Source organism: Dermacentor silvarum, chromosome 1, assembly GCF_013339745.2.
Source record: "Dermacentor silvarum isolate Dsil-2018 chromosome 1, BIME_Dsil_1.4, whole genome shotgun sequence".
NCBI classification, from domain to species: Eukaryota; Metazoa; Arthropoda; class Arachnida; order Ixodida; family Ixodidae; genus Dermacentor; species Dermacentor silvarum.
Genome location: NC_051154.1, coordinates 100,346,896 through 100,364,599, shown reverse-complemented (window position 1 = coordinate 100,364,599; position 17,704 = coordinate 100,346,896). Strand labels below are relative to the sequence as shown.

Below are 17,704 nucleotides of genomic sequence, written 5' to 3'. Positions count from 1 at the left end.
TCCGTGCTCTGAAGCTATTGAGTGCCTCATGTACTACGTCAAGGGGAGTGAAATGTGACATCCAAAACCACGAGAATTCGAGTTGTAGGTTACTCCCATTTTTCTCAGTTAATCATAATTTCTGGTGCTCTTAGTTCTATGAAATGCTAAGAAAAGGTCTAAAGCAAAAATTGTGGTTTTAAAAAAAGTGTTGCAGGGCACCTTTAAGAATTCTTGCTCTGTGCCTGGAGGTAACACTACAACACACATTCCCAGTGAATGGAGGCATAGATAGCAGTAGCGCAAGACAACTAAAAACAAAGGCATACACGCCACAATTTTTAGACAAAAGCAGCTGCAAGTTACAGAGGCAATAGCTTAAGAGGGCACAAAGCAGAGAAGTTGTGCACTACAACTACTGTGAAAGTGCTCCTACTGACCAATGCCTCAGACTGGGGCAGACTGAGATGTCACCACTGTAGTTGGCAACAGGTTCATCCAGAAGGGCGCTAAGCACAGCTGATCCAATATAGAAGCCATGGTTGGCATCGGGAGGGTATTCAGTCCATTTGAGGAAGGCTCGCTCAAATTCATATGCCACAATTGTCTCTGCTGCCGGAGGGAGAATGAGGGTAAGCTCCAGATGGTGTGGCCTCTCTCGATCACGACCTGGCTGGTAGCTTACATGCTCTGGAGATAGAAGGATGAGAAAAGATTGGATGACTAGTACTCAGATGTGAACAATACTTGCACACTGTTTTTAGAGAGCTATGTACACAAGATGCAGATACAGTGTTCACACAGAACATACTATATCAAGGCCAAATTAAATGTTTTAATGACGCTGAATGATGGTGAGGCAGGCTTAATTTGCACACTTGTATTCTTTTTACACTGCAATTCTTTCTCCACACTGACTACCTCTGCCTCAAGTTCTTAAGTTTTCATTAGGCCTTGACTATTAGTGCTTGTCTGGGCAAGAGATTTCCACACATTGCATGATGCCTGCTGTGATAATGCTGATGTGGTCGTTCCCGTATGAATGGACGATCAATAGTGTACTGAAAGGTGTAATGCTGAACTTAGCCATTGAGAGAACTGTTGACTGATTGGTTGGCTGATTGACTCATTGATAGATTAATAGAGTTTAGCATCCCAATGCAACATAGGGGCTAGGAGGTATGCCGTAGTAGAGGGCTCCAGATTAATTTTGACCACCTGGAATTATTTATGGTACATTTGGCTGGTCTTTTTTCCGGTGCTCCAGAGTGCTCTGGTGGCAAGCATTAGGTTTGGCTGGTCAAAATCGAGTGCTTGGAAGGCATTCGGCTGGTTCTCTCAGAGCACTGTGCTCCAGCTCAGAGCACTTGTAGGTGCTCTCACCTTTGACTTGAGAGCACGACTGAGACCTGGTGGATTTCCGGTGCCATGGCTCCTCCAGCCTCCGTTGTTGGCATGGTGTCAGCTGCGGGGATAGCAGGCGGGTGCCTCTGTGCGTGCTCGTCTTGTTTGCTTACAACAGCAAAAACACTAACATGTTTCCTCTATCGGCCTCTGATTGCTCTAGTGAGTGGCTGCATGATGGCTAGGTCACGCTTTCGCTGGCTCCGATCTAGAGCAGCCTTCGCATAGTTGCGATCCGAGTCACAGTGCAGTAGGAACCAGCCGAATGTGCCATTAAAGTGCCGCTAAATCTAAGTACACAAATGTCTTGGAATTTTGGTCCCAGTGGAATGAAACTACCATGACAGGGAATCGAACCTATGACCTTGTGCCCAGCATCAAAAAGACAGTGGGGCCACTGTGGCAGGGCCACCGTGATCAAGGGGGGCAAGAAGAGGAGGAAGAAAGAAACATGACAGCGTGTGGGCCATCAGGTACTATGAAACACAAAAACAACAGATAAAAAAAATGCACACACTGTAAGGCTGGTAAAGCACAGGTTTCTACGCAGTATACTATACAGTAGAACCTCGCTGATACGTTTTCCATGGGACCGTAAAAAAAAAAAAAATTAAAAACATAAGAGCCAGGAAACGCAAGAGACAAGAAATAGGAAAAATTTAGAAACGAGAGTAGTGTTGAACTGCACACAATATTGTTACAAGGCATCGCGTATGAGCCTGCCATTAAAGCACCGCTGTGCTACGCGAAGAGGAAGAAGACGGGACATGCCTCATGAGATGCTGTCAGCCATTTTCTGGTAGCAGCAGCCTATAAATATTGTCTCTCCCGTGTACTTGTGAATCCCCGTGACAATTTGGTGGAGGTGCGGGGTACCAGAAGAAGTGCTGTACAATGGAGCTCTGCAGTAGTCGTCGAGTCGGGGTCATCATTATGACAGAGGAGACCACGACAACGCCGCCTGCGCCGGCCAGTGCGACACCTGCACCAGCGCCGATCACAACGTCAACGATGGTCGTTACGCATCCTAAAGACCCGCGAACATTCTGCGGTACGGATGAAGTTGACGTCGAAGATTGGATTTCCAATTATGAACACATCAGTGAAGTCAATCGTTGGGACTCGACGATGATGCTGGCGAACGTGCTGTTTTACCTCAAAGGAATGGCAAAGGTGTGGTTCGATAACCATGAGGCAGAGATTGGAAGTTGGGACACTTTCAAAACAAAACTTTGTGCCTTGTTTGGGAAGCCCATGGGTCGAAAGGCAGCCGCAACGAAAGAGCTATCTATCCGCGCTCAGACGTCTACTGAACCATACATATCGTATACATTCAGGACGTCTTGGCTCTTTGCCGTAAAGTGGACGTGGACATGACGGAGTCGGACAAGGTTGGTCACGTACTAAAGAGAATTGCAGACGATGCGTTCAACCTATTACTGTGCCGAAATTGTGCGACCGTCGATGCAATTATTGAAGAATGCCGGCGTTTTGAGCAGGCCAAAAGTTGGGGTATTGCGAGGTCATTCGCTCGGCTACCGAACACCGCCCCGACAACATCATGTGAAGACGGACAGGCCTCTCGTCTGCAGTCATCGCCGCCATCGGAAATTACACGAATCGTCCGTCAGGAAATCGAAGCAATTGCTCCTGCTCTCCCCAACAACGACCACGGCGATTTTCACGCGCAAGCCGTTTCCCTGGTCTAGTCCATTGCACGGGAGGAACACGGCAACTTGGGTTTCGCCGTCTGCACCGTTGCTCAGTATCGGACAACTGACTTTCACCCTAGGTCGCCGCCTCGCCCGAGATCACCGCCCCAGGAACAACGGTTTTATCCGCACTCTCATAATCCGGCTGAATGGCGGACGGCAGATGACCGGCCGATTTTCTTCTACTGCCGCCGTATCGGTCACGTCGCGCGCCATTGCAACAGCCATTGGGTGTCGCCGTTAACCCGGGATGACACTGCTAGCCGCACCGACAACTAAAGCCGTTTTCAGCCTGCTCAGGCATACCAACCATACCACACTAATAGCTACCGCCGCTTCCAGCCTTTTGAGCCGTACAACGCCGATGTCACCCCTACGCCGCACAGCCGTTCCCCGTCGCCCCGAGGTCACCAGTCCCGTTCGCCACCAGTGGGTCGGCCATCGTCTCCTTCACCTCTACGATGACGTCCGACATCGCCGCTCAACTTTCAACAGGGAAACTAAGGGATGCAGCTCTTAGAGGTGACGCTGCATCTTCGACTTCCACCTCAAATCCTCTCCTCGTATTGCCTACGCGACGAAACTTGATCGACGTTGACGTTGACGGCTTAACTGTTCCTGCACTCGTCGATACTGGCGCACAAATATCCGTGATGAGTAATCACCTTCGTCGCCGCCTCAAGAAAGTACTTACCCCCGCCGCTACTGGTATTATTCGCGTCGCTGATGGAAGAAGTCCCACAGTCATCGGAATGTGCACAGCTCGCATCACCATCGCCGGTCACCATATATCTGTTTTGCTTACTGTTCTCGAGCAATGCCCCAACGACGTCATTCTCGGACTCGATTTCTTGTCGGCCCATGCCGCTCTCATTGACTGTGCAACCGGCGTCCTTCAACTTGAACTTCCTCAACTGGCAGATGTTCCAGATTTACCGTCACACCGCTTATGCTCTGTGGATTACGTTCGGTTGTCACCGCAAGCTGCCATGTGTGTTGCCTTGACGACGGCATCACCAGTTCCAGACGGCGACTACATAGTGTCTCCACTAGTTGAAGTACTGTTGACCAGAAATATTGCTCTGCCGCACACCCTTGTGACTGTTGTCAACAACCATGTCCAGCTCCCGCTTCTCAACTTCAGCAACCCGCAAGGCATCTCAGTGGCCAACGTGTCTGCGCTTGATGAATGCGACGTCGCAGCACTAGACGCTGACACTTGTTCGTCCTTTCTCGCAAGCGGTCCGCCAAGTCCATTCCCCGATGAAATTCCCACGATGATTGCCCCTGATCTTCCGACTTGTCAAGCCGTGGAACTTCACTACCTCCTAACGACCTATCGAAATATCTTCGACTTCGATGACCACCCCCTCGGTCAAACGTCTCTCTTAAGTCATCGAATACTGTCACAGCTGTCCCCGATTCGTCGTCGGCGCGAAGTCGATCGACGGGGTAGACAAGCTGGTTGGTCGTTCCGTATGCAAGCGAGCACAGTGAAAAGAGTCAGAGTCGGGAGTAAACAAAAAAACAAGATATTTATAGGCTGATAAATACGCACAAGTTAATAAAATACAATAATAAAGAAAGACACAAGACAGACTAACACACCTGAGCTTAATATACACAATGATAAGGACAAATAAATACGAGCGATTAACAGTAGATATAAAAATGAAACAGTGCGAGGATCAAATACACAAGAATACACTTAACAGTTTTCACTAAAATAAAGTTCAAGAGCAATCAAAGTTCAAAAGAAAAAAAAAACAAATGGTGTCATACGCTTGGCCGGGCAGCAGCAGCAAGTCCATAGACCGTGAAGTCGGTGCACAGAGCTTTCCCGAAGAAGGCTGGCGGTCCGATCTTGTCGAGGTTGATGCGAATTGCTGGGCTGGGGTTCCCGGGAGTCTAGATCCGACGACTTCCCTCAAGCAGGTTGAGCTAACTTGAGGCGGACTACCGAGGACTTCGTTGTAGACGCTGGTTTGACGTCTCGTACGTCAACTAGTTACTTGGAGTTCGGACGCGGCTAGGCGGCCCAGGCGATACTGGACGGCGCTAGCTCCTTGACTACTTCTCCGCAGATTACAGGATCAGCTTCTAGACTAATCAGCAGGGCCCAAAACCTGCGCTTAAATAGCCTCTCCTTTCCCTAGTTCCCTAGGTAGGGAAACTGCCGCTATGTAGCATTCTCCGAATTCAGCTCTCTTAGCTCCCAACAATCTTGGCCGCGCCCTTTCACTATGGACGAAGAACCGCAGATTAGCCTCTCTCCCAATGTCAAGGGCCAAGGTTGAGCCCGGCACTACCACGTGGCCGTACGTGCACACTTCGGGGTCCGTAATCGGCGTGACGCGTCTGGAATCGAGATGGCAGCCCGAGCGGCCACGACGCTTTTGACGCCCGTAAATCGGCGTGTCGATGTCGAATGCATTATACGCTGCACAGCCAGGAGCCCACGTTTTTGACACTCGTAATTCGGCGTGTCGATGTCGAATGCATTATACGCTGCACAGTCAGGAGCCCACGTGTTTGACGCTCGTAATTCGGCGTGTCGATGTCGAATGCATTATACGCTGCACAGTCAGGAGCCCACGTGTTTGACGCTCGTAATTCGGCGTGTCGTTAATCGGCGTCCAAACCATTCGAAAATATGCCGCTCCGTGACAAATACATACCGGAGATGTTATTCCTATCAGACGGCGCCCCTATCGTGTGTCCCATTCCGAATGCCAGGTCATACAACGAGAAGTCGACAAGATGCTATCCAAAGACATCATAGAGGCGTCCTCAAGTCCGTGGGCGTCACCTGTCATCTTGGTCAAAAAGAAGGATGGCAGCTTGACATTTTGCGTCGACTATCGTGTCTTAAACAAAATAACGCGCAAAGATGTATATCCGCTGCCATGGATTGATGACGCCCTGGACTGTCTTCACGGTGCGAAGTACTTCTTATCCATAGACCTGCGCTCGGGCTACTGGCATATTTCTGTTGATGACTTGGATCGAGAAAAAACTGCCTTTATCACACCGGACGGCCTCTATCAGTTCAAAGTTATGCCATTTGGACTATGCAATGCCCCCGCAACGTTCGAACGCATGATATACTCTCTCCTTCGTGGCTACAAATGGTCTATCTGCCTCTGCTACCTAGACGACGTCATTGTGTTTTCTCCAACGTTTGAAAGTCACCTTACTCGTTTGGCGACCATTCTAGCTGTCTTTCGTCGAGCAGGACTCCAGCTAAACTCCAAAAAGTGTAATTTTGGCAGACAACAAATCACTGTGCTTGGTCATCTTGTAATTGCTACAGGTGTCCAACCTGACCCTGCCAAGATTAGCACTGTCAAGAACTTCCCTGTGCCCTTGTCTACTAAAGCTGTACAGAGTTTTGTTGGACTATGCTCGTACTTCCGCCGTTTTATAGGCAATTTCGCCATCATAGCCCGACCCCTTACCGACCTTCTCAAGAAGGATGTGCCCTTCTCGTGGGGCCCCGACCAAGCGACCGCATTCTCGGCGCTGACCAACTTACTCAATTCACCGCCTATATTGGCTCACTTTGACCCATCCGCGCCTACTGAGGTTCGCACAGATGCTAGTGGGCATGGAATCGGCGCCGTCCTCGCTCAGCACCAGCATGGCTACACACGTGTTATTGTATACGCCAGCCGCTTGCTCTCCACATCTGAATGGAACTATTCGATCACAGAGTGCGAGTGCCTTGAATTGGTTTGGGCTGTCGCAAAATTTCGCCCGTATTTGTACGGCCGCGCATTCTCGGTTCTTACTGACCACCACGCTCTTTGTTGGCTGTCCTCGCTCAAGAACCCAACTGGTCGCCTTGGTCGCTGGGCCCTGAGACTACAGGAATATACCTTTGAGGTAATTTATAAATCGGGCAGGCTACATCACGATGCCGATTGTCTTTCGCGCCATCCGGTGGACCCTGCTAGCCGTATGTCCTACGCGATGACGTCCTTTACCGTCGCAACATGAAACCTGACGGGCCAGAATTCTTGCTAGTTATTCCCCGACACCTGCGCACCACCATTCTTCAACATCTGCATGATGCTCCAACTGCCGGACACCTCGGAGTTTCACGCACCTACGACTGCGTGCGACAGCGGTTCTTTTGGCCTGGCTTGTATCGTTCGGTGCGTTGATACGTTGCTGCCTGCGAGCGCTGTCAGCGCCGCAAACGTCCTGCTCTTACTCAAGCTGGCCTGCTTCAACCTGTCAGACATTCCACTGGAGCAGTTTTTCCGCATCGGCCTTGAATTGCTCGGACCTTTCCCTACGTCCGTATCCGGCAACGAATGGATTGCCGTTGCAACTGACTACGCCACCAGATATGCCATCACGCGCACCATGCCCAGTAGCTGCGCTACCGACGTTGCACACTTTCTGCTCAATGATGTCATTCTTCGACACGGGGCTCTGCGTCAGCGTCTTACGGATCGTGGCTGCTGTTTCCTTGCAAAGGTCATTGACGAAATTTTGAGTAGCTGCTCTAGTGAACATCGCCTTATGACAGCCTACCATCCTCAGACCAACGGTCTTACCGAGCGGCTCAACTGAACTCTCACGGATGTGCTGTCCATGTACATCTCTACTGATCACCGCGATTGGGACGCCGCCCTACCCTACGTTACTTTTGCCTACAACTCGTCCTGCCATGACACTGCCAGCTATTCGCAGTTTTTTCTCCTGTATGGCCGCAACCCTGCGTTACCCTTCGAGACGCTCCTTCCTGCTGATCCATCCCTACCAACCGCATATGCTCAGGACGTCCTGTCTCGCGCCAGAATGGCTCGCCAGGTTGCTCACACTGGGCTATGTGCGTCGCAGGCCTCCCAAAAAGAGCGCTATGAAAGTCGGCACCGCGAAGTGGAGTACCCTTCTGAATCTCTGGTCCTACTCTGGACGCTGTCACGACGCCAAGGCCTGTGCGAGAAGCTCCTCCCTCGCTACACAGGACCCTACAAAGTTCTCCGCAAGCTCAATGACGTTGACTACCTCATCACTCCGCTCGAACATCGCCCGTCTTCTTTTTTTACGTCTGCTGCTGATGTTGTCCATGTGTCGCGGCTAAAACCCTACTACACCAGCAGTGCTGACTAATTTTGGAAGGCGCCGTGACGGCGCTCAGTCCGCCGGGGGTGATGTTACGAGGCATTGCGTATGAGCCTGCTATTAAAGGACCGCTGTGCTATGCGAAGAGGAAGAAGACGGGACATGCCTTGTGAGATGCTGTCAGCCATTCTCTGGTAGCAGCAGCCTGTAAATATTGTCTCTCCCGTGTACTTGTGAATCCCCGTGACAATATTATTTTAATTCTTATGCATGAAAAAAAGTCGTAGTTTCGCCCAAAAGCCTAAGCATCGATTGCGATAGCAAATTAGTAGACAGCTATACAACGTAAGGATAGTAGTTGTATCGTCTGTATATACTTGTAAACATTAGTTTATTAACTATATTAACAAGCATGGTGTCAGCGCCCACAGGCCAACATGAACACATCACACTCAATGAGCGTGGACACGCACTGTCAAATGATGGCGTTAGGAAGCGCCACTGCAGCAGCGAGCAAAGTGACCTTCGTGCTGTTGTCTATCGCTTCAACGCAAACTGAGCACCGAGAACACACAGCACGCACAAAGCTACGACCTGCCGACGCACACACACTGCCTAGACTCTGCCCCCAACACAGATCGTTTCAAGATACGGCCCACGCGCCTCCCCCCCCCCCCCCTCCTGTCCCCTCACTGCTTTTCTTTCTTGCGCACACGAGATTTAGACGCAGTCAACGGCACCCCTCGCACGCTTTCACTCGAACATACAACATATGGCGCGCGGTGACTGCGTTATTGCCCTTGGCCTTTATACAGAACATCTATGCGCCAAAACTAATTTTAGGGCCACAACGTGTCATAGACACCACTTTTAGATAGGAAATACGGATCTCAAAGGCCATACTTCTGCTGGCGGAAACCAAAAATACATCATAGGTGTCGCCCCCGGCACTTTGGGTGGCCCATGCCATTGTCGAGCCACCAAGCCAAGCGACATGTAAAGTCAAAATGGCCGCTCGGGCCGGCGTGGGATGGCAGTTCGCAACGTATGATGCGGTAACGGCCCCACAGTTGCGACACAACAGCGGGATTACCAATGCATTGGGTTCTATGGGAGCTGTGCCGGGACCGGTCCAACACGAAGTAACAGCCGGGAAAACGCAGCACCCGGCAACGTAACAGTGGGGTTCTACTGTACTTCCATTAAAAAAAAAAAAGGCCTTCTGACTGCAAAAACATTTAAATATAACCTGCCTGCATGTCGATACCAATATAACATTATGTTGGCTACCCAGTGCAGTTTCTGAACTGTACAGGTGCAGCCACTGCTAGACGGAACACGGGAGCCTGTGGGAGCGCTCTGCGGAGCGCCATCACCGACGCCTTGTGAAGTGTTGCTGCGCAGGCGCAATCAAAGCGATAGGCAAAGCACCCAGCACATTGTCTACTACAGTTCCTCCCTCCACCACTCCCGCTCACACTGCTTCGATGTTCGCATTGCCATGTTGTCAATGGCAACAAAGTTTTGTAACTAAAGCGAGATTCACATGACAGGATGGATTGCTGATCCAGTGAACAGATGAGCATGACATACCTCATCACCGCCGAATCACGGAACTGAATAACACCGGAGATGAGGAGGTGCTACCAGTGTCAGTTGCTGCAGCCCAACCGCGTCACGTTTATCCTCAGACTAAATCGGCGCTCTGTTCCGTCATGTAAATCAAGCCTAAAAGACAGGTCGTGTATGTTGCTGTATTCTTCTTGATGCAAAGGCGATAAAATGGGAAGCTAGATCTCATCAACCTTTCGCAGTGTCGGTGGGATTATGGCAAATACTAAAAGACACACTGGTGCAGTTATAGAGATCCCAACTTTTTATATATGGTCTAGTTATCTGTGACCCTTTACAAAGAACTGCCGAGTTTTTGTGCCACTTCATTGTAGCAGATCGCTGCGCAATAACTACAGTTAAACCTGGATATAACGAAATTGAAGAATTCCCCAAAAACTTCGTTCTAAAGAGGATTTCGTTATATGCAGGTTCGGCATGAAAATTCTAAAAAGAAATGCTTACCGTATTTACTTGATTCTAACACGCCCTCAATTGTAACGCGCACCCGTTTTCGTCGAAGCACTCATCCTTGGAATGTCACACCAGGTACCGGATGCGTGGACGCGTGTCGTTTCGCACAAGCGCAAGGCATCGGAAACGAAGAGCGAGCGTCATGATGGCATCGTAGCGTCGTATAGTGTTACAGTATAACCCCGCTGTTACGTTCCCGGGAGCTGCGTTTTCCCGGCTGTTATGTTGTTTTCAGCTGGTCCCGGCACAGCTGCCATAGAACTCAATGCATTGGTAACCCCGCTGTTGCATCACAACTGTGGGACTGTTTCCGCATCATACGCTGCGAACTGCCACCCCGCGCTGGCCTGAGCGGCCATTTTGACTTTTCATGTCGCTTGGCTTGGTGGCTTGACGATGGCATTGACCGCCCAAAGTGCCGGGGGCAACAACTATGACACATTTTCGGTTTCCGCCAGCAAATGTATGGCCCTTGAGATCCGTGTTTGCTATAAAGATGGTGTCTATGACGCGTTGTGGCCCTAAAATTGGTTTTGGCTCATACATATTCGGTATAAAGTCCAAGGGCGATAACGCAGTCGCCGCACGCCGTATGCTGTATGTGCGAGTGAAAATGTGCGAGGGAAGCCGACGACCGCGTCTAAATCTCGCGCGCGGAAGAAAAGCAGGGAGGAAGCGTGCCTTCTTCTGTTGCGCTCGAGGCACCGGCGAGGGAGCGAGGGGGGAGGGATAGCGGGGCGGCGTTGTACTGTACTTTGGCATCAACTGCGTACTGCACGGCGGCGCACGGGCCGTATCTTGAAAGCGATCTGCGTTGGGGCAGAGTCTAGCAGTGTAAGTGCGTCGGTGGCTCGTAGCTTTGTGCGTGCCGTATGTTCTCGGCACTCAGTTTGAGTTGAAGCGATAGACAACAGAACGAAGGTCACTTGGCTCGCTTCTCCAGCAGCGCTTCCACACGCCGCCAGCGTTTGACAGCGCGTGTCCACGCTCATCGAGTGTGATGTGTCACAGCGTGTACCAGCGCGTCGGCAACATCAACTGGAAAAGGAGAAAGTGCCGGCTTGGCGGGCTAGACCAGCTGCAGCAAGAGGGGGGATCAGGTTTGAATGAAGGGAGGGGGAAAGGTCACGCCGCGGTGGCAAGATCGCCGGGTCGAGGGATGCAAGCCCGCCTCGCACATGCACGCACGCACACGTACGCTCGCTTCGCATTTCGTCGCGGCGGAGAAGGTGCTTCCGGTTGCTGCTCACGCAAAAATGACAAAATTTGGGCCGAAATCTCTAGGTTGTTGGAGGGGAAAATTCGTTATATCGAGGGGGTCTCCCGCTGCCACTTCGTTACGTAGAGGTCTCAAATACATGCGCTTCTATGGAGTGACGGCGGGGAATAGAAAAACTTCGTTATATCCAGGAATTCGTTATATGGAGGTTCGTTATAAGCAGATTTAACTGTAGAGGGTCAGAGGACGAATGCTGCGTGATTTTTCCTGATGGTGATGCGATCAAGTATTACACTAGTTGCTGTCGTTTGCCTAGAACACACAAGCTGCGTGTGTCGCTTTTGGAATGCCTGTTTCCTGCCATGCTGAATTATGGCATGATTGTCGTTGAGATCAATGTAACCCAGCGCTAATTGCATCATGGGCTCAAAGAACACAAGCTGGATTCATCGTCCTAGAGGGGCAGTATTCTCAAGCGATCACTCTCAGGGACTTTGGAGATTCTTCGTGACTCGGCACTGGACTTGTCGAAGTACATACCGCCGACGGCGTAATTGGTACTGTGTGAAGGTGGCAAATTTGGCAAAACGCCAGAAACAATGTCGACCTAAACGCCATGCGTCTGGTGTCGAGTTACACAAAATCGAACTAAAATGAAAATATCCATGAAAGTGATCACCCAAGAATACTGACCCAGCTGTTTTCTCCACAGCTGTTCGCATAGTTGGGTGACTCCTCCGATTGTCGCCCAAGTGGATTTGCCACGGTGCCAGCCACAGTCCTCCGAAAGTGATAATTTCCATTGATTTTCTAATAAATTCAAAGCACGGAGTTTTGAAATCAGCATTATATTTTCCAAATCAATAAAGATGTTTAAAATGATACTTAGCAAGTGAAAACTACCTGGAAGTGTTATTCACATTCCAAATTCGGTGCGCCTGCACGCAGCATGATAAATCAGCCTGCATAAACTTGCATGAATACTCAGAGCCACTAGTGCGCATAACCTATAGATACCAGCGCTCGCGCTGCGAAGGTAGCGAAGGGGAGGAACCGCAGCAGATGACGCGCTGGGTGCTCTGCCTATCGCTTTGATTGTGCCTGCGCAGCAACACTTCGCGAGGCGCTAGCAGTAGCGCTTCACGGAGTGCTGTCATGGGCTCCTGTGTTCCCTCTAGCAGTGGCTGCGCCTGTACATCCTATCCTAAAGCATGCTAGATTTCAAGATCTGAAATGGTGCACACTAGTTTTCAAGAAATTCAAACATTGCATCCATATACAGTGGACTTCCTTTAATTCAACTCCAGCTAATTTGATTTTCCAGTTAATTCGATCCCTGACCGTCCCAGCCATCGTCCATATTCGTCCCAGCCATCGCCAATATATTTCTATCGACTAAAACTCATTATTTCGATCCTGAAATGAGCCATCACCAGATAACTTGAACTTTACTGGTAGACACGAACCTGCCTGGCCCCAATGGTGACCCAAATGGTGACCGCCAATCCTGATTCCAATGGCTGCAGTGTCGAAACAGACACTGCAGTGGTGCTAGCAGACAGTGAATACATCAAAGATAAGTCTCCTGCTAAAAACGTCTATTTTTCGGTCTGCCCTAGGAAGATTTTCAAGCGAAAATGGCAGCTCGCAATCAATAATTACCATATTTATACGCTTCCAATGAACACACATTTTCTAAAAAAGTTGTTCTGAAATTGCATATGCAGTGTAATTAGATATAAAATCAAAACCGCATTTGTGATATCTGTGCCAGCATGTCGTGAGAGCCAGTGTCATTGCCATCATCATTGCAACATGGCGACAAAACATGTTTTCATGTAGGTTGGAGACGATGACGAGCCACTTTCCATCTTTCGGTTTCAATTTATTATTCATTCATACAATTAGTTACAAGAAATCATATACAGACAAGGGTCCCAAAGTTAGACACGGCACCGGGACCCTTGATTAATTGTTATATAAAAAATAAAACCGGAATACAGAGCAGGGAAAAAAAATGAAATAAGCAAAAAAAATAAGCAAGAAACTAAGTTAGGACACACATATTTAAGCAACGGACGAGGAAACATACACAATCATAACTGATTACACAGCTACAAATTAGGAAAATATCATACACAGCTAATCAGACAGCAAATAATTAAGTTGGTATTAAAATGAGTACAAGGTAGATAAGCATTTAATGACATATGGTAGACTGTTCCAAAGTTTAAGCGTGTCAAAAGGAGGAAGCCATCTTTCCGTAATTAGTATAACATAAAGGTAACAGGAAATTTCCTTCTGCCCTAAACCTTGTGTTATTAAGATTAAGAAGTAGATCAGAACTAATGAAGTTGTAAGAAACTTGTTTAGTTAATAATTTGAAAAATAATATCGCTAGATGATAGTTGAATAAATCTGTAACTTTAAGAATGCGGTTCGCACGTAGTTGATAGGAGGCGTTAGAGAAAAAATGGCTTCGAGTTATAATGCGAATAGCCTGATTTTGAATGTGCTGAATAGAGGAAAGATGACAATGATAAGTATTACCCGATGAAGGAATACCATAAATGATATGACTATGAATGAAAGCGAAGTATAATGATAATAATGCTTCTTTGGAAAAACAATGCACGTGATTTGAGCAGAGCTCTAATGCCATATGCTGTTTTTTGTTTGATGTGCGCAATGTGATTAGTAAACTTAAGGTGGGGATATAATTTAATGCCGAGGAAGGATACATACGTGGAGGCAGGAATGTCATGCCCATTGAGGGTTATGGTCGGAGAGCAACGTAACTGTCTCTGTGATGACTTAAATATCATGAATTGCGTTTTTGTAGGGTTTATAATTAGAAAATTGGCGTTACACCAATCAATAATTTTAGACAGGTCACTGTTTAGTTTAAAAATTAGCAAACGTACTGATTTATCTGAGAGGGCAACAGTCGTATCGTCTGCGTATAATATCGGTAGTGTATAATTAAGGCAGCTGGGTAAATAATTCATATAAATGCAGAATAATAGTGGACCTAAAATGGAGCCCTGAGGCACTCCTTGGTTAATAATTTTGTTTTCAAAGAAAGCCCCACCTGCGTACACTGTTAATTCATGATTAAATAGATAACTTTTTAACATATTAAGTGCTGGATCAGAAATTCCAATAGATTGCAGTTTAGTAAACAAAACATTACAGTTTATTGTATCAAAGGCTTTAGTAAAGTCTAAAAAGACCGAGCCAACAAAGTATCCGAGATCAACTGAATGTCTAATATAATCAGTTAATGTTAGCAAAGCCAAGTTAGTCAAGCTTCCTGAACGAAAACCGAACTGACAAGGTCTCAGCAAGCTAAATTTGTTAAGGTAGCTGTTAATACGGTTCACTAATAACTTTTCAACAACTTTACTAATTGAAGATAAAATACATATAGGATGATAGTTAACGACATCAGCTTTGTCACCCCTTTTTGTGAGCAGGAATTACCTTAGCTTTTTTTAGACATCTAAGGAATATACCGGTTTTGAACATAAGGTTAACTAAATTACTGAGAGCATCAGAAATAGTCGAAGCAAGAAGCTTTAAATGAAATGCAGAAATTCCATCAAGACCAGGACCTGTGTTCTTTAAGTTGGAAATCTCAGTAAGGACTTCTTCAGAATTACAGGAAACAGAAACAAAAAAAATCTTTATTACGAAAGCTCATTGAAATATACTAAATTATTTTATATGCTAAATTAGCAGCAACAACTGCGTCACATGTTTTTGGTGTTCAGGAGAATTGCGTGCGTCAGAGGACGAACTAGCGAGGTGTGCAGTCTAAGCATGGGCCACCATCCTATTTGCGATTGCTGCGTAGTCATTTGAGAAATGTGCAATGAACTGGATGGAGGACATGTGGTCCAGAGACAGTGATAAAGTGCTGTACAAGAGTGACGCCGGACATTACGTTTAAATAGATTTACATTCTGTGAAGGTAAACTTCACTGGTTTAAACTTTTTCTGATTTTCAGAATTGGAGGCATGTTACATTTAAAATTCCTTGCTAAAAAATCAGATGCACACTACACTACATCTTGGTGCACATAGTTTTTTACTTTGAACCCATAAAAACTAGGTGCGTGTTAGATTCACGGGTGTTAGAATAAAACAAATACTGTCAAATAAAGCAGCAGTGAGTTTTGGCATTTTTTTTTACTGCATAGTCTTTAATTTGGCTGGCCAGATAATTTTATCCATTCCGTTGGTCTCGTCAAGGTTGAATTAACGGAAGTCAACTGTATAAGGAGTTCCAAAGGCCCTTGAAGTTTACCTCGCAAGCTCAAAGGTATTTAAGGAGGTGTATCAATACCGCAGGCATTGTGAATGATTCATCAATGCCCCTTAATATACTTTTTATAATGCTGCAAAAAAAAAAAGACTACTATTCTTTAGTGCACATGGGACCTGCATGCCTGAGTGAACTAACACCATCATGTCAGCTACTGAGTAATTTCTAAATTTACCTACTTTAGGCAGCCCTGGATACGGTAGCAAGAAATGTACTCTCAAACTAATGTTGAAAAGCAAACACTGAAAACAAGCAGATTACATGTTCGTGGAGGTTCATTTGTTCTCTTCATCATTAACCTTGTTCTAAGTCATTGTTTTCATAAATCAGGTTAACATATTAACAGTGGTGCCACTGATGAACTGAGATTTGGAACAATTTTTGGAGCAGCAAAATCTTAAACTTGGAGCAGTTTGGAGCATCCAGATACAGATTTAAGAGCACTTTGGAGCTAATAAATCGCAGCTGCTGGACGCGTCCTAAGCTATTTCAAACACTTGAAATTGACAAGCGTTATTCCGGAAAGTATTTGCTTGCTGTAAAACAATGTTGCTTTGCCTCTAAATACATGAGTTTCCCTTTAATTTAAATGAAGACAACAAACCTGTTCACACGGTTAGCTGTAATTAGTTCATTGCAAGTTGAGTGAAACTGCTCAGATGTTGCCTTTTACATCGTATGATTTTTCATTGACAGCTGACGCTTTCTTATGTTTTCAGCAAGGCTCTAGCATCAGTCAGAAACGCCTGGCCAGACTCAATGTAATCAATGCTTTTCTGAGCCAGGTCAGCCTTTTGATAAGCCCCTCGTTAACGCTCAGTCATTGCTTCAGACGACACCAGGTACTCAACGGTCTGTTTTTCCTCGTGAAGCCGAAGCCTCTGTTTATCAACTGGCAGATTCTCAACTGGTGTCGACCGATTATTTCGACACCAGCAATTCAAACAAGCTCAATTATTCGGACTACTTTGAGGCACCATCACTGGCCCATAAATTTAAAGTATAAGTACGACCGAAATTTCGGACACCTTAAGGTACGAAATTCTATATAATTGGGAGTCCGCCTGCACGACTGCCTGCTAATTTGACCGCCGAGTTGAGCGGAAATACCATTATTCTGGCGTTGATACGTCGCTGGCATAGCTGCAGCATGGTGGTCGGCCATTTTGCTGACACCTCCTGGAAACCGAAACTAGCGAAGCCTAGTTAATCCAGCACCGACCGCGCCCAAACTGTCAAGTGAACTCCAACAAGCCGTTCGGGAGTGCATTCGGGTTGGCTCCGCGCATCCAGTGTTTATTAATTGACGTGTAAACTAGCGACACGGTCGCGGCGACTTACGTTGTTTAAGTGGCGCCGACTACACCCTTGATGTCTTCGCCAACGAGGACAGTACTGTTTCAAAAAAAAAAAAAAAAAAAAACGCCATCATTCGGATCCTGCGCGTTGATTGTTAAGTGATGCATTCCGCTCGATTCTATACGCCGCCCTTATCGTTCCCCGTTCTCTGCCGGCTGATACCATATAACGCAGGCGGAGCGCCGCTCTTATACCACTGACGAAGCGCAAGGAGTGGCAGCGGAAAAGGCATCGCTACAAATTCGCGGTCCTGTTGCCAAAGGTTGAAGATTCGGTGAATGCATTAACTGTACTTTCGTCTTTTTGTGGCGACAGCATAACAATGGTATAAATACGGACTGACCAGGTCGTAGGCAAGCATACGTGCGCGCAGGACTGTGTTGACAAACTTCAGCTTTATTTTTGGATGATCCCCTTTCCGGGATACTTTCACTTTCGTGACATTTCGCGCGACTAGCACAGGACATGCCGACGGATGATAGCGTTCCTGGCACACTACCAAGTATTACGATGCTGACGCTAGAGACGTGAAATTGAACGTAT

General features: G+C 47.4%; 2 protein-coding genes across 2 annotated transcripts in view; both read right to left on the bottom strand.

The window, feature by feature from the left end:
* LOC119433473 (putative sodium-coupled neutral amino acid transporter 7) overlaps positions 1–17,704 on the bottom strand; it is a 531,279-nt gene that overhangs the window by 31,347 nt on the left and 482,228 nt on the right. The window lies entirely within an intron of this gene.
* Positions 1–17,704, bottom strand: part of LOC119433564 (GPI transamidase component PIG-T) — a 47,703-nt gene that overhangs the window by 5,613 nt on the left and 24,386 nt on the right. Inside the window, exon 9 of the mRNA XM_037700819.2 lies at positions 420–669. Coding sequence (XP_037556747.1) covers positions 420–669 — 250 coding nt within the window. The remainder of the gene's footprint in view (positions 1–419; positions 670–17,704) is intronic.